At 45.5% G+C, this 17,845-nt stretch overlaps 1 protein-coding gene across 4 annotated transcripts in view; it reads left to right on the plus strand.

Moving 5' to 3' along the window:
• The window catches only part of TDRD10 (tudor domain containing 10), a 55,867-nt gene that overhangs the window by 16,106 nt on the left and 21,916 nt on the right, over positions 1-17,845 (plus strand). For 3 of the 4 annotated variants that reach the window (XM_021924291.1, XM_009182239.3, XM_003892722.5), the window contains exons 5-6: positions 9,405-9,475; positions 10,421-10,577. In XM_021924291.1, coding sequence (XP_021779983.1) covers positions 9,405-9,475; positions 10,421-10,577 — 228 coding nt within the window. The remainder of the gene's footprint in view (positions 1-9,404; positions 9,476-10,420; positions 10,578-17,845) is intronic. The other variant, XM_021924293.2, reaches the window with a different exon arrangement.

The following is a 17,845-nucleotide window of genomic DNA, read 5'->3' on the forward strand; positions in this document are numbered from 1 at the left end:
ACACAAACAAATGGAAGAACATACCATGCTCATGGATAGGAAGAATCAATATCGTGAAAATGGCCATACCGTCCAAGGTAATTTATAGATTCAATGCCATCCCCATCAAGCTACCAATGACTTTCTTCACAGAATTGGAAAAAACTGCTTTAGTGTTCATATGGAACCAAAAAAGAGCCCGCATTGCCAAGACAATCCTAAGTCAAAAGAACAAAGCTGGAGGCATCATGCTACCTGACTTCAAACTATACTACAAGGCTACAGTAACCAAAACAGCATGGTACTGGTACCAAAACAGAGATATAGACCAATGGAACAGAATAGAGTCCTCAGAAATAATACCACACATCTACAGCCATCTGATCTTTGACAAACCTGACAAAAACAAGAAACGGGGAAAGGATTCCCTATTTAATAAATGGTGCTGGGAAAATTGGCTAGCCATAAGTAGAAAGCTGAAACTGGATCCTTTTCTTACTCCTTATATGAAAATTAATTCAAGATGGATTAGAGACTTAAATGTTAGACCTAATACCATAAAAACTCTAGAAGAAAACCTAGGTAATACCATTCAGGACATAGGCATGGGCAAGGACTTCATGTCTAAAACACCAAAAGCAAAGGCAACAAAAGCCAAAATTGACAAATGGGATCTAATTAAACTAAAGAGCTTCTGCACAGCAAAAGAAACTATCATCAGAGTGAACAGGCAACCTACAGAATGGGAGAAAATTTTTGCAATCTACTCATCTGACAAAGGGCTAATATCCAGAACCTACAAAGAACTTAAACAAATTTACAAGAAAAAAACAACCCCATCAAAAAGTGGGCAAAGGATATGAACAGACATTTCTCAAAAGAAGACATTCATACAACCAACAGACACATGAAAAAATGCTCATCACCACTGGCCATCAGAGAAATGCAAATCAAAACCACAATGAGATACCATCTCACACCAGTTAGAATGGCAATCATTAAAAAGTCAGGCAACAACAGGTGCTGGAGAGGATGTGGAGAAATAGGAACACTTTTACACTGTTGGTGGGATTGTAAACTAGTTCAACCATTGTGGAAAATAGTATGGCGGTTCCTCAAGGATCTAGAACTAGAAATACCATATGACCCAGCCATCCCATTACTGGGTATATACCCAAAGGATTATAAATCATGCTGCTGTAAAGACACATGCACATGTATGTTTATTGTGGCACTATTCACAATAGCAAAGACTTGGAATCAACCCAAATGTCCATCAGTGACAGACTGGATTAAGAAAATGTGGCACATATACACCATGGAATACTATGCAGCCATAAAAAAGGATGAGTTTGTGTCTTTTGTAGGGACATGGATGCAGCTGGAAACTATCATTCTCAGCAAACTGTCGCAAGAACAGAAAACCAAACACCGCATGTTCTCACTCATAGGTGGGAATTGAACATTGAGATCACTTAGACACGGGAAGGGGAACATCACACACTGGGGCCTATTGTGGGGAGGGGGGAGGGGGGAGGGATGGCACTGGAAGTTATACCTGATGTAAATGACAAGTTGAAGGGTGCTGACGAGTTGATGGGTGCAGCACACCAACATGGCACATGTATACATATGTAACAAACCTGCACATTGTGCACATGTACTCTAGAACTTAAAGTATAATAATTAAAAAAAAAGAAAACCTAAAAATAAAAAAATAACAATGCCACCATAAAGCAGTAGCACTCTTGTCTATAGAACAGCTGACCTGATTTCCAGAACAAGTCAGTCGTGGAAAAATTGAAGTAGATCTGATAGAGATTTAAGGAGATTTGGAAGAGACTTAGGGGCTGGGTGTGGTGGCTCGTGCCTGTAATCCCAGCACTTTGGGAGGCCAAGACAGGTCACCCTGACCAATATGGTGAAACCCCATCTCTACTAAAAATACAAAAATTAGCCAGACATGGTGGTGGGTGCCTATAATTCCAGTTACTCGGGAGGCTGAGACAGGAGAATTGTTTGAACTTGGGAGGCGGAGGTTGCAGCGAGCTGAGGTCGCGCCACTGCATTCCAGCCTGGGTGACAGAGCAAGATTCTGTCTCAAAAATAAAATAAAATAGAAGAGACTTAGAAATGACAGTGAAATACAATGATTAGCCTTTGTCTTGATCCTGTTTTGGAAAAAACAACCACAAAAAGACATTTCTGAGACAATTGGTGAGGTTTACCTGTTGATAGTAAGACATTATTGTTTTTCTTAGCTTGATAATGGTGTGTCTAGTGAGAAAATGCCTCTTTGAGGAGTAGGCTAAAGTATTTAAGGGTGAGATGACAGAATGCCTGGGATTCTCTAAGACACTGGTGAATAAGGGGTGGAGAGACGGGAAACACACAGAATGGGGGTGCTGGTTGAAGCATGGTGATGGGCTTGTGGGAGTTTATTGTACTCTCTACTTCTGTGTATGTTTGGAATTATTTCATAACAAAAAGTTACCTACATCCAGAACCTGGCACCTGTTGTCACGCCGCTGCTTGCACCCCGGCCAACCCACTGCTGTCCCATCTAGATTACTGCCAGGGATCTTAGTTCATTTGTCTTTTTTTTTTTTTTTGAGACAGGGTCTTGCTCTGTTACCCAGGCTAGAATGCAGTGGTGCAGTTATGGCTCACTGCAGCCTTGAGCGCCCGGGCCCAAGCAAGCCTTCTACCTCGGCCTCCCATGTAGCTGGTACCACAGGAACACATCACCATACCCAGCTTTTTTATTTATTTATGTATTTATTTTTTTAAGACGAAGCCTTACTCTGTTGCCCAGGCTGGAGTACAGCGGCGTGATCTCGGCTCACTGCAACCTCTGCCTCTCGGATTCAAGCGATTTTCCTGCCTCAGCCTCCTGTGTAGCTGGGGTTACAGGCGTGCACTACCACGCCTGGCTAATTTTTGTGTTTTTAGTAGAGGGCTTCTAAAAATGGGGCTTCACCAGGTTGGCCAGGCTGGTCTCGAACACCTGACCTCAAATGATCCGCCCACCTTGGCGATCCGCCCACCTTGGCTTCCCAGAGTGCTGGGCTCAGCCTCTGGCTAATTTTTATGATGGGATTTCGCCGTGTTGCTCAGGTTGGTCTCAAACTCCTGGGCTCAAGTGATCTGCCTGCCTCGGCCTCCCAAAGTGCTGGGATTACAGATATGAGCCACCACACCCAGCCCGCTCTTCTTGCTTCTGCCTTGCTCCCCTGCAGTCTAATCTTAACATAGCAGCCAGAGTGACCCCATACAGTGGCAAGCAGGTCTTGGCCCCGCTCCACTTAGAAGCCTCCAGTGGCTTCCCTTCTTATTTAGGAAGAGCAGAGTCCCTTGTGGTCTTGCGTGAACCACTCCCTGTGCCTGCCTCACTCCTGCCTTCTTCCTTGTTTGCTCCACAGCAGCTTCTCTGGCCTTGCTCAGCCCAGAACCTGCCGTAGGGCCTTGCACCTGCAGTTTCCTCTGCTCACTGCTCTGCTTCGGAGGTGGCCTTCTCAGAGGCCCTCCCTGGCTCTTCTCCCTCAGTTGCAGCCCCCATTCTTCCTGTCCTTCCTGCTCTATGTCTCCTTAATACTTTCCACCATTGAACTCACCACACCTGCTACTTACTCCTCTTATTTTTTTATTTTTTGAGATGGAATTTCGCTCTTGTCACCCAGGCTGGAATGCAATGGTGCGATCTTGACTCACTGCCACCTCTGCCTCCTTAAGCGATTCTCCTGCCTCAGCCTCGCGAGTAGCTGGGATTATAGGCACCCACCACCACATCCAGTTAATTTTTGTATTTTTTTAGTAAAGATGGGATTTCACCTTGTTGGCCAGGCTGATCTCAAACTCCTGACCTCAGGTGATCTGCCTGCCTCAGCCTCCAAAAGTGCTGGGATTACAGGCGTGAGCCACCATGCCCTGCCACCTGCTACTTACTCCTCTTAGTGATGATCTCTTCCCCATAAAAGATGAGCCCAGGAGGGCTCTGCTTTCTGCACCTAACACATTTCTAGCACAGAGTGGGCACCTAATAAGTATCTATTGAATGAAAGAGTAAGAGGAAGTGAAGATAGCGTTGATGACTTTTTCAAGGATTTTAGTCAAAAAGAAGAGTAGGGAGATAGAGTAGTAGCTGGAGGGGTGTAAGGGGTCTGAGATGTTATGTGTAATAAGTATTAACATGGCGAATTCGTATGCTCATCCAATGGAGAGGGAAACTGATGCTGGAAAGAGAGGAGCTGATTTAGCGGCAGAGGCCTCGAGAAGGTGGGAAGGAAGGGATCGGGGCAGGGAGAGCTCTTCCACGTAGAGGGATGAGTACAGATGCGGGGGTGGTGGGAGAATGAAAGTTCCCCTTTGGTTGCTTCTCTTAGTGAAATAAAAATCAGGGTTCTCTGCTGAATAGAAAGGATGTGCAAAGTGTGTACAGTAGTTTTTTCTGGGAGAGTGGGGGTATGATGAGGAGGAATAGGTAGTAGGAATGCCATGAAGTACTGGACACCAGGTAGTGATTGCAGTGACAGACCCAGGCACCTAAGCTGGTTAGTGAGCACAGCACGGGGCCAGGAGCATTGCATGGTGGCTCATGCCTGTCATCCCAGCCCTTTGGGAGGCCCAGGTAGGTGGATTGCTTGAGGTTAGGAGTTTCGGATTAGCCTGAGCAACATGACAAAACCCCGTGTCTATGAAAAATACAGAAATAAGCCAGGCCTGGTGGCGCATGCCTGTAATCTCAGCTACTTGGGAGGTTAAGGTGGGAGGTTGGCTTGAGCCTGGGAGGCAGAGGCTGTAGTGAGCCAAGATCATGTCACTGCACTCCAGCCTGGGCAACAGAGCCAGACCCTGACTAAAAAAAAAAAGCACAGCAAGAACATTGTAGGTTCGGGTGGGGCAGGACGGTTAGGAGAAAAGGGTCAGAGTCAGGGGTTTGCAGGAGGGTGGAAAGCGGTGGAGTCTGAAGGGTCCCAGTACGGAGGAAAGGAGTTGGAGAACCAGAGGTGTGAGCAGGAAAGATAGGAGGGGGTCAGAGAGTGCGGGGTTCAAAGCTGTCATTTGGGGGTAGGCATTGGGAATGACCATGTCTGGGGTGTTCCCTGGAAAGCAGGGAGCTGAGGTGCTGGGCAGGTGGTTGTTGATCCCTCACCTTCTGTCTGTGTGTTTGTGGCTTGCTTTGATCATGTCCGTGTTGGCATGTGCAGCTCTAGGCAGAAATTTCAGCTGTTACAATATTCCTTTGTATGAACCTACCACAGTATGTTTACCTGCAAATAGACATTCCAGTTCTTAGGTTGTATCATATGAAATAGCTGGTATTGGACCTTTTTTTTTTTTTTTTTGAGATGGAATCTTGCTCTTGTTGCCCAGGCTGGAGTGCAGTGATGCAATCTCGGCTCACTGCAACCTCCGCCTCCCGGGGTTTAAGGGATTGCCTCAGCCTCCCAAGTAGCTGGGATTACAGGCACCCGCCACCATCCCTGGCTAATTTTGTATTTTTAGTAGATGTGTTGGTCAGGCTAGTCTGGAACTCCTGACTTCAGGGGATCTGCACACCTCAGCCTCCCAAAGTGCTGGGATTACAGGCCTAAGCCACTGTGCCCGGCTTGGACCATTTTTTTAATCTGCAAAATCATCAATTTCACATGGTTCAAACTAATATTTTTCTAGGTTTTGCTACCTTAAGCAGAGCTTCAGTGAACCAGCTTGTACGCGTATCGGTGTGCGAGGTGTGAGTGCCTCTGGGGCCTGTACCTAGGTGGGGGGCATCTGGGCCACATGGTCCTCACAGCTGGACCAGGAAGGGGACTGACTTGCACTCCCACCAGCAGCACAGGGTTCCTCTGTCATGAATGCTTGGTGTTTCCCAACTGTTAAATTGCTGCCAGTTGGATTGGCATGAAATTACTTAGCACTTAGGTGACTGCAGTAACCTTCTGCGTGTCTGGCACAGAGACAGTGGTCCATAAATGCTGGTGCCTTAACTAATAGCAGGCTATAGATCCTTTAAACCATGTGGTTGGCGGTGATTGACTGAAAGGGATGTGTCTTTAAGTGAAATAGGTTACAAAGCAGAAGGTACAGTATGATTTCATGATATTTATAGTAGATGTGAAGTGTTCATATTTTGGCGGCAGGATTATGAACAATACTTCTAGTTTGCTTATCTGTGTTTTTTTAAAAAAATTCTACAATAAACATTCAATGTCTTTGTAATTTTAAAAAATCCTGGTAAGTTACTTTTATGATTTAAAATGAGATGTAGAATTCCCTACGGGGCATGAGGCAATTTTAGCTTAATGTAGCAAGCCTCCTTTCATATCTATAATTGATCAAAACCTTTTTTTTTTTTTTTCGAGGTGGAATCTTGCTCTGTTGCCCAGGCTGGAGTGCAGTGGCACAATCTTGGCTCACTGCAAGCTCCACCTCCCAGGTTCATGCCATTCTCCTGTCTCAGCCTTCTGAGTAGCTGGGACTACAGGCGCCCCCCACCACACCCGGCTAATTTCTTTTTGGATTTTTAGTAGAGATGGAGTTTCACCGTGTTAGCTAGGATGGTCTCAATCTCCTGACCTTGTGATCTGCCTGCCTCAGCCTCCCAAAGTGCTGGGATTACAGGCATGTGAGCCACCGTGCCCAGCCGATCAAAACATTTTTAAATAAACAAATTAAACTGTTAAGGGGCAGGAAAAAATGTCAAAATTAGGGCATGCTTTCAGATTTTAGAAATTCCTAGTGATAACTATCAACTGTAGCAGCATCTGCTGATGGGGCACCCTTACTGATAACACTGATTGAAATTCCATGGATGGGCCGGGCGCAGTGGCTCACGCCTGTAATCCCAGCACTTTGGGAGGCTGAGACGGACGGATCACCTGAGGTCAGTAGTTCAAGACCAGCCTGACCAACATGGTGAAACACTGTCTCTACTAAAAACACAAAAAATTAGCCGGGCATGGTGGTGGGTGCCTATAATCCCAACTACTTGGGAGGCTGAGGCAGGAGAATTGCTTGAACCCAGGAGGCGGAGATTGCAGTGAGCTGAGATTGCGCCTTTGCATTCCAGCCTGGGCGACAAGAGCAAACTCTTGTCTCAAAAAAAAAAAAAAAGAAAATAAGAAATTCCGTGGATGAAAAGATGTCATTGGGTTTTTAGTATTTGTGTGTGTATGTTGTGGGGAGCGAGGGAGATTCTTCTCTCACCCTCAGGCACATTTTCTGGAAACTCGTGCTTCCTAAATCTGAAACCATGGAACAGTCATTTTCGTTTTCAGTCTTGGCTGTGTATTGAAATCATCTGGGGAGCTTCTTAAAAAACACCGATGCCTTAGTCCCAACCCCAGCAATTCTGGTTTTGTATACCTGGAGTGGGCTAGGTGTTGCATTGGTAATTAAAAGAGAAAAAGTATTTACTCCCCAACTGAATGTTGTCTGTAGTCGAAATAGAGAACCATTGCTGTGGCACAAGGGTTTGCAGACTTTTTCTGTAAAGGGTCAGATAGTAAATGCTTTTTGTTGTTTTGTTTTCCTGTTTTGTTTTGGTTTTTTTTTTTTTGAGACAGGGTCTTGCTGTGTTGCCCAGGCTAGAGTCCAGTGGTATGATCTCAGCTCACCGCAACCTCTACTTCCTGGGCTCAATCTATCCTCCCACCTCAGCCTGCTGAGTAACTGGGACTACAGGCATGCACCACCATGCCCAGCTAATTTTTTGTATTTTTTGTAGAGACAGGGTCTCATGTTGCCCAGGCTGGTCTTGAACTTCTGGACTCAAGCAATCCGTCTACCTCAGCCTCCCAAAGTGCTGGGATTTCAAGCTTGAGCCACTGTGCCCGGCCACATAGTAAATACTTTATGCGTTGAAGGCCATTGTAACCTGAAAGCAGCTGTAGACAATGAGCGAATGGATGTGCATAGCTGTGTTCCAGTAAAACTTTATTTACAAAAAAAGGTGGTGGACTGGATTTGGCCCAAGGTTATGGTTTCCTGATACCTGCCAAAATATTCGTTTTCTATTTTATTTTAACAATAGTAAAACCTGAGAAGAAAACTATGATTTTGCACTATATAATGGAAAAAAAAATGTAGGATTTGAAGTTCAGAGTCTGGAGTTCAAGTCCTGTTTCTAAATTGGCTATATAGCCGTAGAGACATCATTTAACCTCTCTGATCCTTATTTTATGCCTCTGTGCAATGAGTGTAGTAATAATGTGTACTTTATAGGGTGGTTGTGAAAACCAAATGGAATAAAGGATATGAAAGTGCTTGGTAAACTGAAAATGCTAAGCACACATTGCTCGTTCTCACAAATTGCTTGTTGCTCAGCATCTTGTAGATTCATGTGTAATAAACATTAAATATTTAAGATAAAGCAAATTAGAAAATTTGAATATAAACATAGTATAAACATGAAGACTGAGAAAAATGAGTTATACCTAATGCATTTCTATTTTCTTGAGCCAACAAAGTGACCTTGGAAGATGGTATAAATATAAATTTTTTCCAAAATAGAGTTTTCCAGAGAAAAATTGGTTTTCATCATGGTTGTGAAATGTTATAATCATTAACACTCTTGTGGGGAAGCCAAGGAAGGAGGAAGTATTGAGGGGTACAGGCAGGAGTTGAAAGAGCTGAAGCCTGAAGTGAAGCCATCACAGTGGGCAGCAAGCGCACGTCTGTGACCTGCAAGGAAGCATTTCAGTAGGGCTGGAACCAGCCTGGCGCAGGCAGTCAGAAGGGAGTGGGCAGGGAGGAAACGGAGGCATTAGGTGGAGACGGCTCTTTCTACAAGTTTGGCAGAAAAGAGAAAAAATAGGGTGTAGCTCGAAAAGGCCTCAGGGTGGCATAGACATTATCATAAAGCAGGGGAGGTTGATGCCTTTGTGTAGACAGCAACCCAAGCCCGTGGAGCAGGATGGGGAGCAGGGGATGGGGTGAGGAAGATGGCCTGAGGGCAGACTAGGAGAGGAGTTAAGAAGGGTGTGGGGAAGTGTCTGGGGAAGAGGAAGGGAACCATATCCCTGGGCAGAGGCCAGGCAGGGTTGAGAAGCAGTGAGGAGGAGGTACTTGCAAAGCTTCGGAAGTCACTTCCTCCTGGGAGCATGCCCTGACCACCTCCTTTCCCTCCAAATCTGGATTAAATGACAGGACGTGTGCGCCCATAGCCAGCTGTATGTGCAGTGATGAAATGGTCTGTTTACTTGATTGTGTTGTCTGCATCCCTGCTTGACTGGTGAGCTTCACTGAAGACAGGGCTGTGGCCTTTCTTGTGTATCCTACAAAACCTGGCACATACAGCGCATAATAGATCCTCATTAAGTATGGGTTAAATTGGATCCAGACTTGCTGTCTGGGGATCTGAAACCTTGAGAACTGTTTGTAAGTTATGTCTCTGGGTCTCTCTCTTTTAAACCCTGGTGTTGTAGGAAGAAATTCTGTACCTTCTAAAGGACTTCAACCCTCTTGATGTCCACAAAATCCAGAATGGCTGCAAATGGTAATGACTGTTCTTCCTTTGTTTTCTTTGGGAAGCAGCTCCTTTCCTCCCTGTTCATTTTGCTGATGCACTCACGTTGCAGACTAGCCCAGCAACCGCCGCATCCACACCCACTCTGACTTGGCAAAGGAACATTTGGGAAACCCCCTTTCCATATTTAACCCTCTGACCCAGCAGCGAATACTGTCTTATCAACAAAATCCTGGCTTAGAAGTCCAGAGACCTGGGTATATATTTGGTCATGCCCTTGCTGTGTTTTGTGACTTGAGATAAGTTACTATACCACCCTCAGCCTTAGTTGTTCCTGAAAACCAGACCTACTTATATTTTCCCTTTCTTGTTTTCAAGGCAGTAAAAAGTGGTTTAAACATTTGTTTGTTTGAGACAAGGTCTCACTCTGTTGCTCAGGCTGGAGTGCTGTGGTATAGTCTCGGCTCACTGCAATTTCTGCCTCCCAGGCTCAAGCAGTCCTCCCACCTCAGCCTCCGAAGTAGCTGGGACTACAGGTGTACACCACCACATCTGGCTAATTAGTGTATTTTTTTGTAGAGATGGGGTTTTGTCATGTTGCCCAGGCTGGTCTGGAACTCCTGGACTCAAGTGATCCTCCTGTCTTGGCCTCCCAAAGTGCTGGGATTGTAGAGGTGAGCCACCACACCTGGCTTGCTTTGAACTTTTGGGGCAGTAGTATTAATGAAACTCAAAGTCATAGACATATGCTGCATAGTGAAAGTCAGCTCATTTCTTCTGCTCCTTAGAGGCCCATGACAGTATCTCACAGTGGCGCAGGCCCAAGTCTGGACATACTTGTAGCCTGCTTGTTCGTATTCTGTCACTGCAGAGAGAGAGGACACTGCCCTTCCAGCTCAGGCTTGGTGCCTCCCTGCAGCTCTGGGCTTCTCTGGAGATGTGCTCAAAGCCGCCCTCTCTCTCTTCCCTTTTCAGCTTTGCATTTGTAGATCTGGGCTCCATGCAGAAAGTGACACTTGCAATCCAGGAGCTGAATGGCAAACTCTTCCACAAGCGAAAACTGTTCGTGAATACAAGCAGAAGGCCCCCCAAGAGGACCCCTGATGTGATACAGCAGCCCCGGGTGCCACTGGTATGTCTTCTGGCCTTTCTGCTCTGGGGCGTTCCCTTTTCACCCTTTGGAGTGCGGCTGACTTTGCTTTCAGTGCTTTCATCCACCTCCAGTCCAGTCTGACTGTGGAAAAGCAGGCAGGGTCTTGGGTGAAATCAGGGAACTTTTATGGCCTTTAACAGTCAGAAGTAAGGTCAGATGCAGAAAACTTGGAATTTGTAAATTAAGGAGACTATATTTTTGGCAAGGATAAAAAGGGTCATTAGGCAATTTAGTAAGGGCTTTTACAACCTGGAATATTGAAATTTAGGTTTTCCTTGTTAATGTAGCAGACATTGAGTGTCTACTGTTTGTACAGCCTTGTTCTGGCTGCTGGTGTGAAGTATAAGACAAAAGTCAATAAAATCCAGTTCTTCCTGGCAGGAAGATAAACATTGCCAAATATGAGGTATGAGGGGCAGTTAATGGTGGAGGCTGCCTCTGCAGGCGGAGAAGATAAGGTCCATAACTAACCCCTGGGGACTTCCCTCAAAAGGAGGAGGGCCCGTTCTCGGTACACAGAGGTGAACCAGGAGAAAAAGATCCCATTCCAGAGCCTGAAGTGTTAGTGCTAGAAGCTGACTTGGCTGCACATATGAGGAAATCTGAACAACAGTGGCTTAAACAAGTTAGCGGCCGGGCGCGGTGGCTCAAGCCTGTAATCCCAGCACTTTGGGAGGCCGAGACGGGCGGATCACGAGGTCAGGAGATCGAAACCATCCTGGCTAACAGGGTGAAACCCCGTCTCTATTAAGAAATACAAAAAACTAGCCGGGCGAGGTGGCGGGCGCCTGTAGTCCCAGCTACTCGGGAGGCTGAGGCCGGAGAATGGCGTGAACCCGGGAGGCGGAGCTTGCAGTGAGCTGAGATCCGGCCACTGCACTCCAGCCTGGGCGACAGAGCGAGACTCCGTCTCAAAAAAAAAAAAAAAAAAAACAAGTTAGCGATTTGTTTTTCTTTTCTGTAGAAGTCAGGAGGTAGGGAGTCCAGGGTTGCTCTGGAGCCTCCATGGTGGTATCAGGGTTCTAGGCAGGAAGAAGGGGAGAAGCAGAGGGCAAAAGGGGCCTGCATCCGCTTAAAAGGCTTTCCAGAAGCCCTGACCACAGTTCTGCTTGTGTTTCGCTGGATATCCCTGTAACTGGTGGCCTTAAGTGCACAGATGCTGAGAGATGTAGTTTTGAAAGATAGACACATTGTTGCTAAACTTGGGGTTCTGTCCGCAAGGAAGCAGAGCATGCATATGGCTGGCAGTTAACAAGGTCAGCCACAGAGCTAGAGAGGTTGGAGGTGGAGGCCGAGAGATGGGTTGGAATTATTGACTACAATAGATTTTCAGAGGTGGGCCAGGCGCAATGGCTCACACCTGTAATCCCAACACTGGGAGACCGAGGCAGGAGGATGGCTTAAAGTCAGGACTTTGAGACCAACCTGGCCAACATGGCAAGACCCCATCTCTATAAACAGGAAAAAAAAAAAAAAAAAGATTGTCAGAGGTGACTCCCTTTGCTAATTTCAAACTCTTTCTCTTCCCTTGTCTCTTAAGCCCTCTTTGAAAGGGCAAACTGTAAGACTATACTGCTTAGGAACCTTCCTAGTAGCAGTTGTCTGCTCTTCTCTGTGTTATGCCCTTCACCGAAAACTTCCGCTTCAGGCTCATTATCTTTCTGTCTTATCATCATGCAGATTTAGCATCCACATGGATGATTTGTCTAAGAGTCCAGTCACTTACTTCCTGGACTGTTGTATCTTTTTTTTTTTTTTTTTTTGAGACGGAGTTTGGCTCTGTTGCCCAGGCTGGAGTGCAGTGGTCGGATCTCAGCTCACTGCAAGCTCTGCCTCCCGGGTTTACGCCATTCTCCTGCCTCAGCCTCCCGAGTAGCTGGGACTACAGGCGCCCGCCACCGCGCCCGGCTGGGTTTTTTTGTAATTTTTAGTAGAGACGGGGTTTCACCGTGTTAGCCAGGATGGCTCGATCTCCTGACCTCGTGATCCACCCGTCTCGGCCTCCCAAAGTGCTGGGATTACAGGCTTGAGCCACCGTGCCCAGCCGTATCTTTTTTTTTTTGAGACAGGGTCTCATTCTGTCACGCAGGCTGGAGTGCAGTGGAGCGATCTCAGCTCACTGCAACCTCTGCCTCCTAGGTTCAAGGGATTCTCCCACCTCAGCTGGGACTACAGGTGTGAACCACCATGTCTGACTAATTTTTGTGTTTTTTGGTAGAGACAGGGTTTCACCACGTTGACCAGGCTGATCTCAAACTCCTTCCTGACCTCAAATGCTCTGCCCACCTCAGCCTCCCTAAGTGCTGGGATTACAGGTGTGAGCCACTACACTCCACCTGGATTGTTGTATCTTTAATGATCTTTTCTTCCACTTGGTCACAGTTTCTCATTCCCATAGCTCTATTTCAGACCTTGTCATCACTGTAACCATTTCAAGCATCCCACTCTGCACTGTCCCCTAGTCTTTGCAGCTCTCTTACTCTGAAAGAATGGTTCTCAAGCTTTAACAAGCATCAGAATCAACAAAAGAGTTTATGAACACAGCTTTCTGAGTCCTAGCCTCAGCGATTCTGACTCAGTACATGTAGGGTAGGGCCTGGGAATTTGCACAAGCTTCAGGTGGTGCTGATGCTCCTGGCTCTGGGACCACATTTTAGTAGCAAGGCTCTATAGCCTCAGTCCAACAGTTGATGCATTGGCACACATAGGCACCCAAAGTCCACTGACCCCACCGTTTTTTCATTATTCAATATTCTCTTTGTTCTTTCATTTTCCTCTTAGCCTAAATTCTGTAGTCAATAACTACCTTAGTTCAAACACCTTTAACTCCATTGCCCTTTTCTCACTAGGTTATAGCTTGCAGAACACTAATCCTAGTTGAAGCCAGCCCTCTGCCTATTCTGAACCCACCGTCTGAGCCCCTGAAGACATTCACACAACCTTGCTAACTGGTCTCAGTATGTGTGTATGGTCACAGGCTTTCCCACTGTTCCAAACTGACCTGTTTTGGAATTCTCTGATCTTTTCTCCTCCTATGTCCAATCTGCTCTTAAGCCCATCTAATGAATTTTCCATTTTAGATATTTTTCAACTTCCATTTGATTCTTTTTTTCCATTTATCTGCTGAACTTTTTCATCTTTTCACCTATTTTGTCTCTTTTTTTAAGATAATATTTTTATAGTAGTTATTTTAAAATCGTTTTCTGCTAATTCCCACATTTGAGTCATTTGTGAATCTGCTTCTATTGACATTTATCCCTTGATTATGGGTAAAATTTTCAGGTCCTTTTACAAATAGTTTTTTGTTTTTTCCTGAGACAAGGTGTTGCTCTGTCACCCAGGCTGAAGTGCAGTGGCTCAATCACGGCTCACTGCAACCTCCACCTCTTGGGCTCAAGCCATCCTTCCGCCTCAGCCTCCCTAGTAGCTGGGACTACAGGGATGCACTACCTTGCCCTGCTACTTTTTGTATTTTTTGTAGAAATGGGATTTCATCATGTTGCCCAGGCTGGTCTCAAACTCCTGGGTTTAAGTGATCTGCCCACCTTGGCCTCTCAAAGTGCTGGGATTATAGCCATGAGCTGAGCCACTGCACCTAGCCTATAGTAATTTTTTATTGTATGTTGGACATTATGGATGCTATATTGTGGAGACTTATGTTATTGTCCTCTAAATGGTGTTGAAATTTTTCTAGCAAAGATTAAATTACTAGCAGATCTTTTATCTTATTAAGGGTTTTTTTGTGTGTGTCATAGTTAGGATTGGAATGTTTCATTGTGAGCCTTCTTCTTGGGTAACATCATTTTTCCTAAGGCTTGGCTTTTGTAGGGTCCCAGGTGAGTGCTCCGGGTGCTTGCCAAGGTCTGTCCCCCTTGCTGGGTTGGAACTCCATTGTCTCCAGCACTGTGAGACCTCCGGCATCTGTGTCCTCTCTCAGTGCCCTCTCCCCCACCTTCACAGCAGCTGTTCTCTTTAAGGCCTCCTGGTACTTGTCCTGCACCACGGACAGCTTAGGCCTCAACCAAGGACCTGAGGTAGACACCTAGATTCCTTGGATTTCTGTGTGGCTCCTTCCTCTTTGGTCCTCCGTCCCCAGATTCCTGCCACCCAGACTCTGTTGCTGCCCAGTGAGACAGCTACTTTCTGCTTGGGCTCTGTTTCCCTTTGCTGTGGTTTGGGAAAATGCCCCCAGGCAGAAGGCCAGGGTGAATGTGGCACTCACGTGCTTTCGTTTGCTCAGGAAACAGCCCTCTGCCATCTACTCTCATTAGTTCTATGCTGGAAACGGTGAGTTCCGCTATTTTGTCCAGTTTTAGAGTTGTTTGGGGTGAGAGTTAAGTTGTGTCATGCCAGAACCAGATACTGGAAAAGAGAATCATGGCTCTCACCTTTTTTTTTCTCCTGGGATAAAGATGATTTTCCAGTGTTCCCACTGCTTTTGAATTAGAAATAAGTACACAAAATCTGAACACAAAATCTCCATACATGTGGACATTTAAAAACATTCCTATGTAAACAACACATGGGTCAAATAAGAAATTATAAAGAAACTTAAAAACACTTAGAACTGAATAATGAGGAAAATACTACCCCTGAAAAGTTTCGGGATATAGTGAAGGCAATATTTAGAGGTTCGTCCAACCTTAGAGGAGCAAAGAAGAAAGGTTGAATATTAATAAGCTAAGAGTTGATTGAAGAAGTAGGTAATTTTGAAATCCAAGTAGAAAGTAGACATTAATGGCCGGACACGGTGGCTCACACCTGTATTCCCAGCACTTTGGAAGGCCAAGGTGGGCAGATCATCTGAGTCAGGAGTTCAAGAGCAGCCTGGCCAACATGACAAAACCCCATCTCTACTAAAAAATACAAAAATTAGCCGGGCATGGTGGTGAGTGCCTGTAATCCCAGCTACTTGGGAGACTGAGGCAGGGAGAATTGTTTGAACCCCGGAGGCGGAGTTACAGTGAGCTGAGATTGCGCCACTGCACTCCAGCCTGGGCAACAGAGCAAGACTCTGTATCAAAAAAAAAAAAAAGGCTGGGTGCAGTGGCTCATACCTGTAATCCTGGCACTTTGGGAGGCTGAGGTGGGCGGATCACAAGGTCAGGAGTTCGAGACCAGCCTGGCCAATATGGTGAAACTCCGTCTCTAACAACAACAACAAAGAAGAAAAACTAGCCAGGCGTGGTGGCATGCACCTGTAGTCCCAAGCTACTTGGGAGGCTGAGGCAGGAAAATTGCTTGAACCTGGGAGGTTGCAGTGAACTGAGATTATGCCACTGCACTCCAGCCTGGCAACAAAGTGAGACTCCATCTCAAAAAAGAAAAAAAAAAAGTTGACATTATTGAAATTAAAAAAAAAAAAAATCTAGCCAGGCACAAGGGCTCACGCCTACAGGCGCTTTAGCAGGCTGAGGTGGTAGGATCACTTGAGCCTGGGAGGTGTAGTGAGCTATGATAATGCCACTTCACTCCAGCCTGGGCAACAGAGTGAAACCCTTTCTCTAAAAAAAAAAACAAAAAAAACAAAAAAAAAACCACCAAAAAAACAAAACTTTCACTTTTTTTTGGTTTTTATTTGAGACAAAGTCTTGCTCTTTCGCCTGGCTGGAGTACAGTGGTGTGATCTCGGCTCACTGTAACCTTTGCCTCCTGAGTTCAAGCGATTTTCCTACCTCAGCCTCCCAAGCAGCTGGGATTACAGGCACACACCACCATTCCCGGCTAATTTTTGTATTTTTGTAGAGATGGCGTTTCATCATGTTGGCGAGGCTGGTCTCCAACTCCTGACCTCAAGTAATTGCCTGCCTTGGCCTCCCAAAGTGCTGGGATTACAGGTGTGAGCCACCGCAACCTGCCTGAATTTTTTTTTTTTTTTTTTTGAGACGGAGTCTCACTCACTCGCCAGGCTGGAGTGCAGTGGCGCAGTCTCGGCTCACTGCAACCTCTGCCTTCTGGGTTCAAGCAGTTCTCCCTGCCTTGGTCTCCCGAGTAGCTGGGATTACAGGCACCTGCCACCATGCCCGCCTAGTTTTTGTATTTTTAGTACAGACGGGATTTCGCCATGTTGGCCAGACTGGTCTCGAACTCCTGATGCGGGTCATCCACCCGCCTCTGCCTCCCAAAGTGCTGGGATTACAGGCGTGAGCCACTGCGCCTGGCCCTGAATTTTTTTTTAATATTTGTTGAATCTGTGGATGTAGAAACCACAGATATAGAAGACCAGCTGTATTGGCTTAGGGCCAGACAGTTTGACCAATAACATATAATAGATAACTCAAAAAGAGGCTCATTCGTACACAGAAACTATTATTCAGGTAGAGTGGTAGATCTCTGGGGAAAGGTACACACTTCAGTAAATTGAACTGGGACAATTGCTTATTCATGAAGAAAACTATGAAATTGTATCCTTACCTTATCCCATGCACAAAAATTCTAGGTGGATTATAAACTTGGTAATGAAAAGCAAAACTTAAAAACTTAGAAGAAACGTAGTCGAATATTTTTTTGATCTCAGTGAAGATGATCTTATCAGATGTCCTACTAGATATGATCTCAGATAAGATTTGTCAAGGCATAAAGCATCAGGTGAAAAACAAAGATGGATAAGTTAAAATAAAGACCACCTCTTTGAAAGTTGATATATAAAGGAAGATAAATTCAAGCTGAGAACTGGGAGAAGATATTTGCAATAATATAACTAACAAAGGATCAGGAAAAGTATCATAGACTTTGGCCAGCGATTCAAATATGGCCTGTTGCCCATTTTTATACTGCTGACAAGCTAAAAATGCTTTTTTATTACACTTTTTATTTTGAGATTAATAGCAGATTCACGTACAATTGTAACAACAATACAGAAAGATCCCATATACTCTTTATCCAGTTTCTCCCTAGTGTAACATCTTACAAAAACTATCACAACCAGGATAGTAACATTGACCCAGTCCAAATACAGAACATTTTACTTTTTGTCTGTTCTATAGTTTTTGTTTCTCTGTTTTCCTGAGGCTTACTTGACCATTTTTTAGAATTCCATTTCTTGGCTGAGTGCAGTGGCTTCATGCCTGTAATCACAGCACTTTGGGAGGCCAAGGTGAGGGATGGCTTGAGGCCAGAAGTTTGAGACCAACCTGGTCAACATAGGGAAACCTCATCTATTTTGAGATGGAGTCTTGCTCTGTTGCCCAGGCTGGAGTGCAGTGGCATGATCTTCACTCACTGGACAACCTCTGCCTCCTGGGTTC

This window comes from Papio anubis, chromosome 1 (genome assembly GCF_008728515.1).
Source record: "Papio anubis isolate 15944 chromosome 1, Panubis1.0, whole genome shotgun sequence".
Taxonomy (NCBI): Eukaryota; Metazoa; Chordata; class Mammalia; order Primates; family Cercopithecidae; genus Papio; species Papio anubis.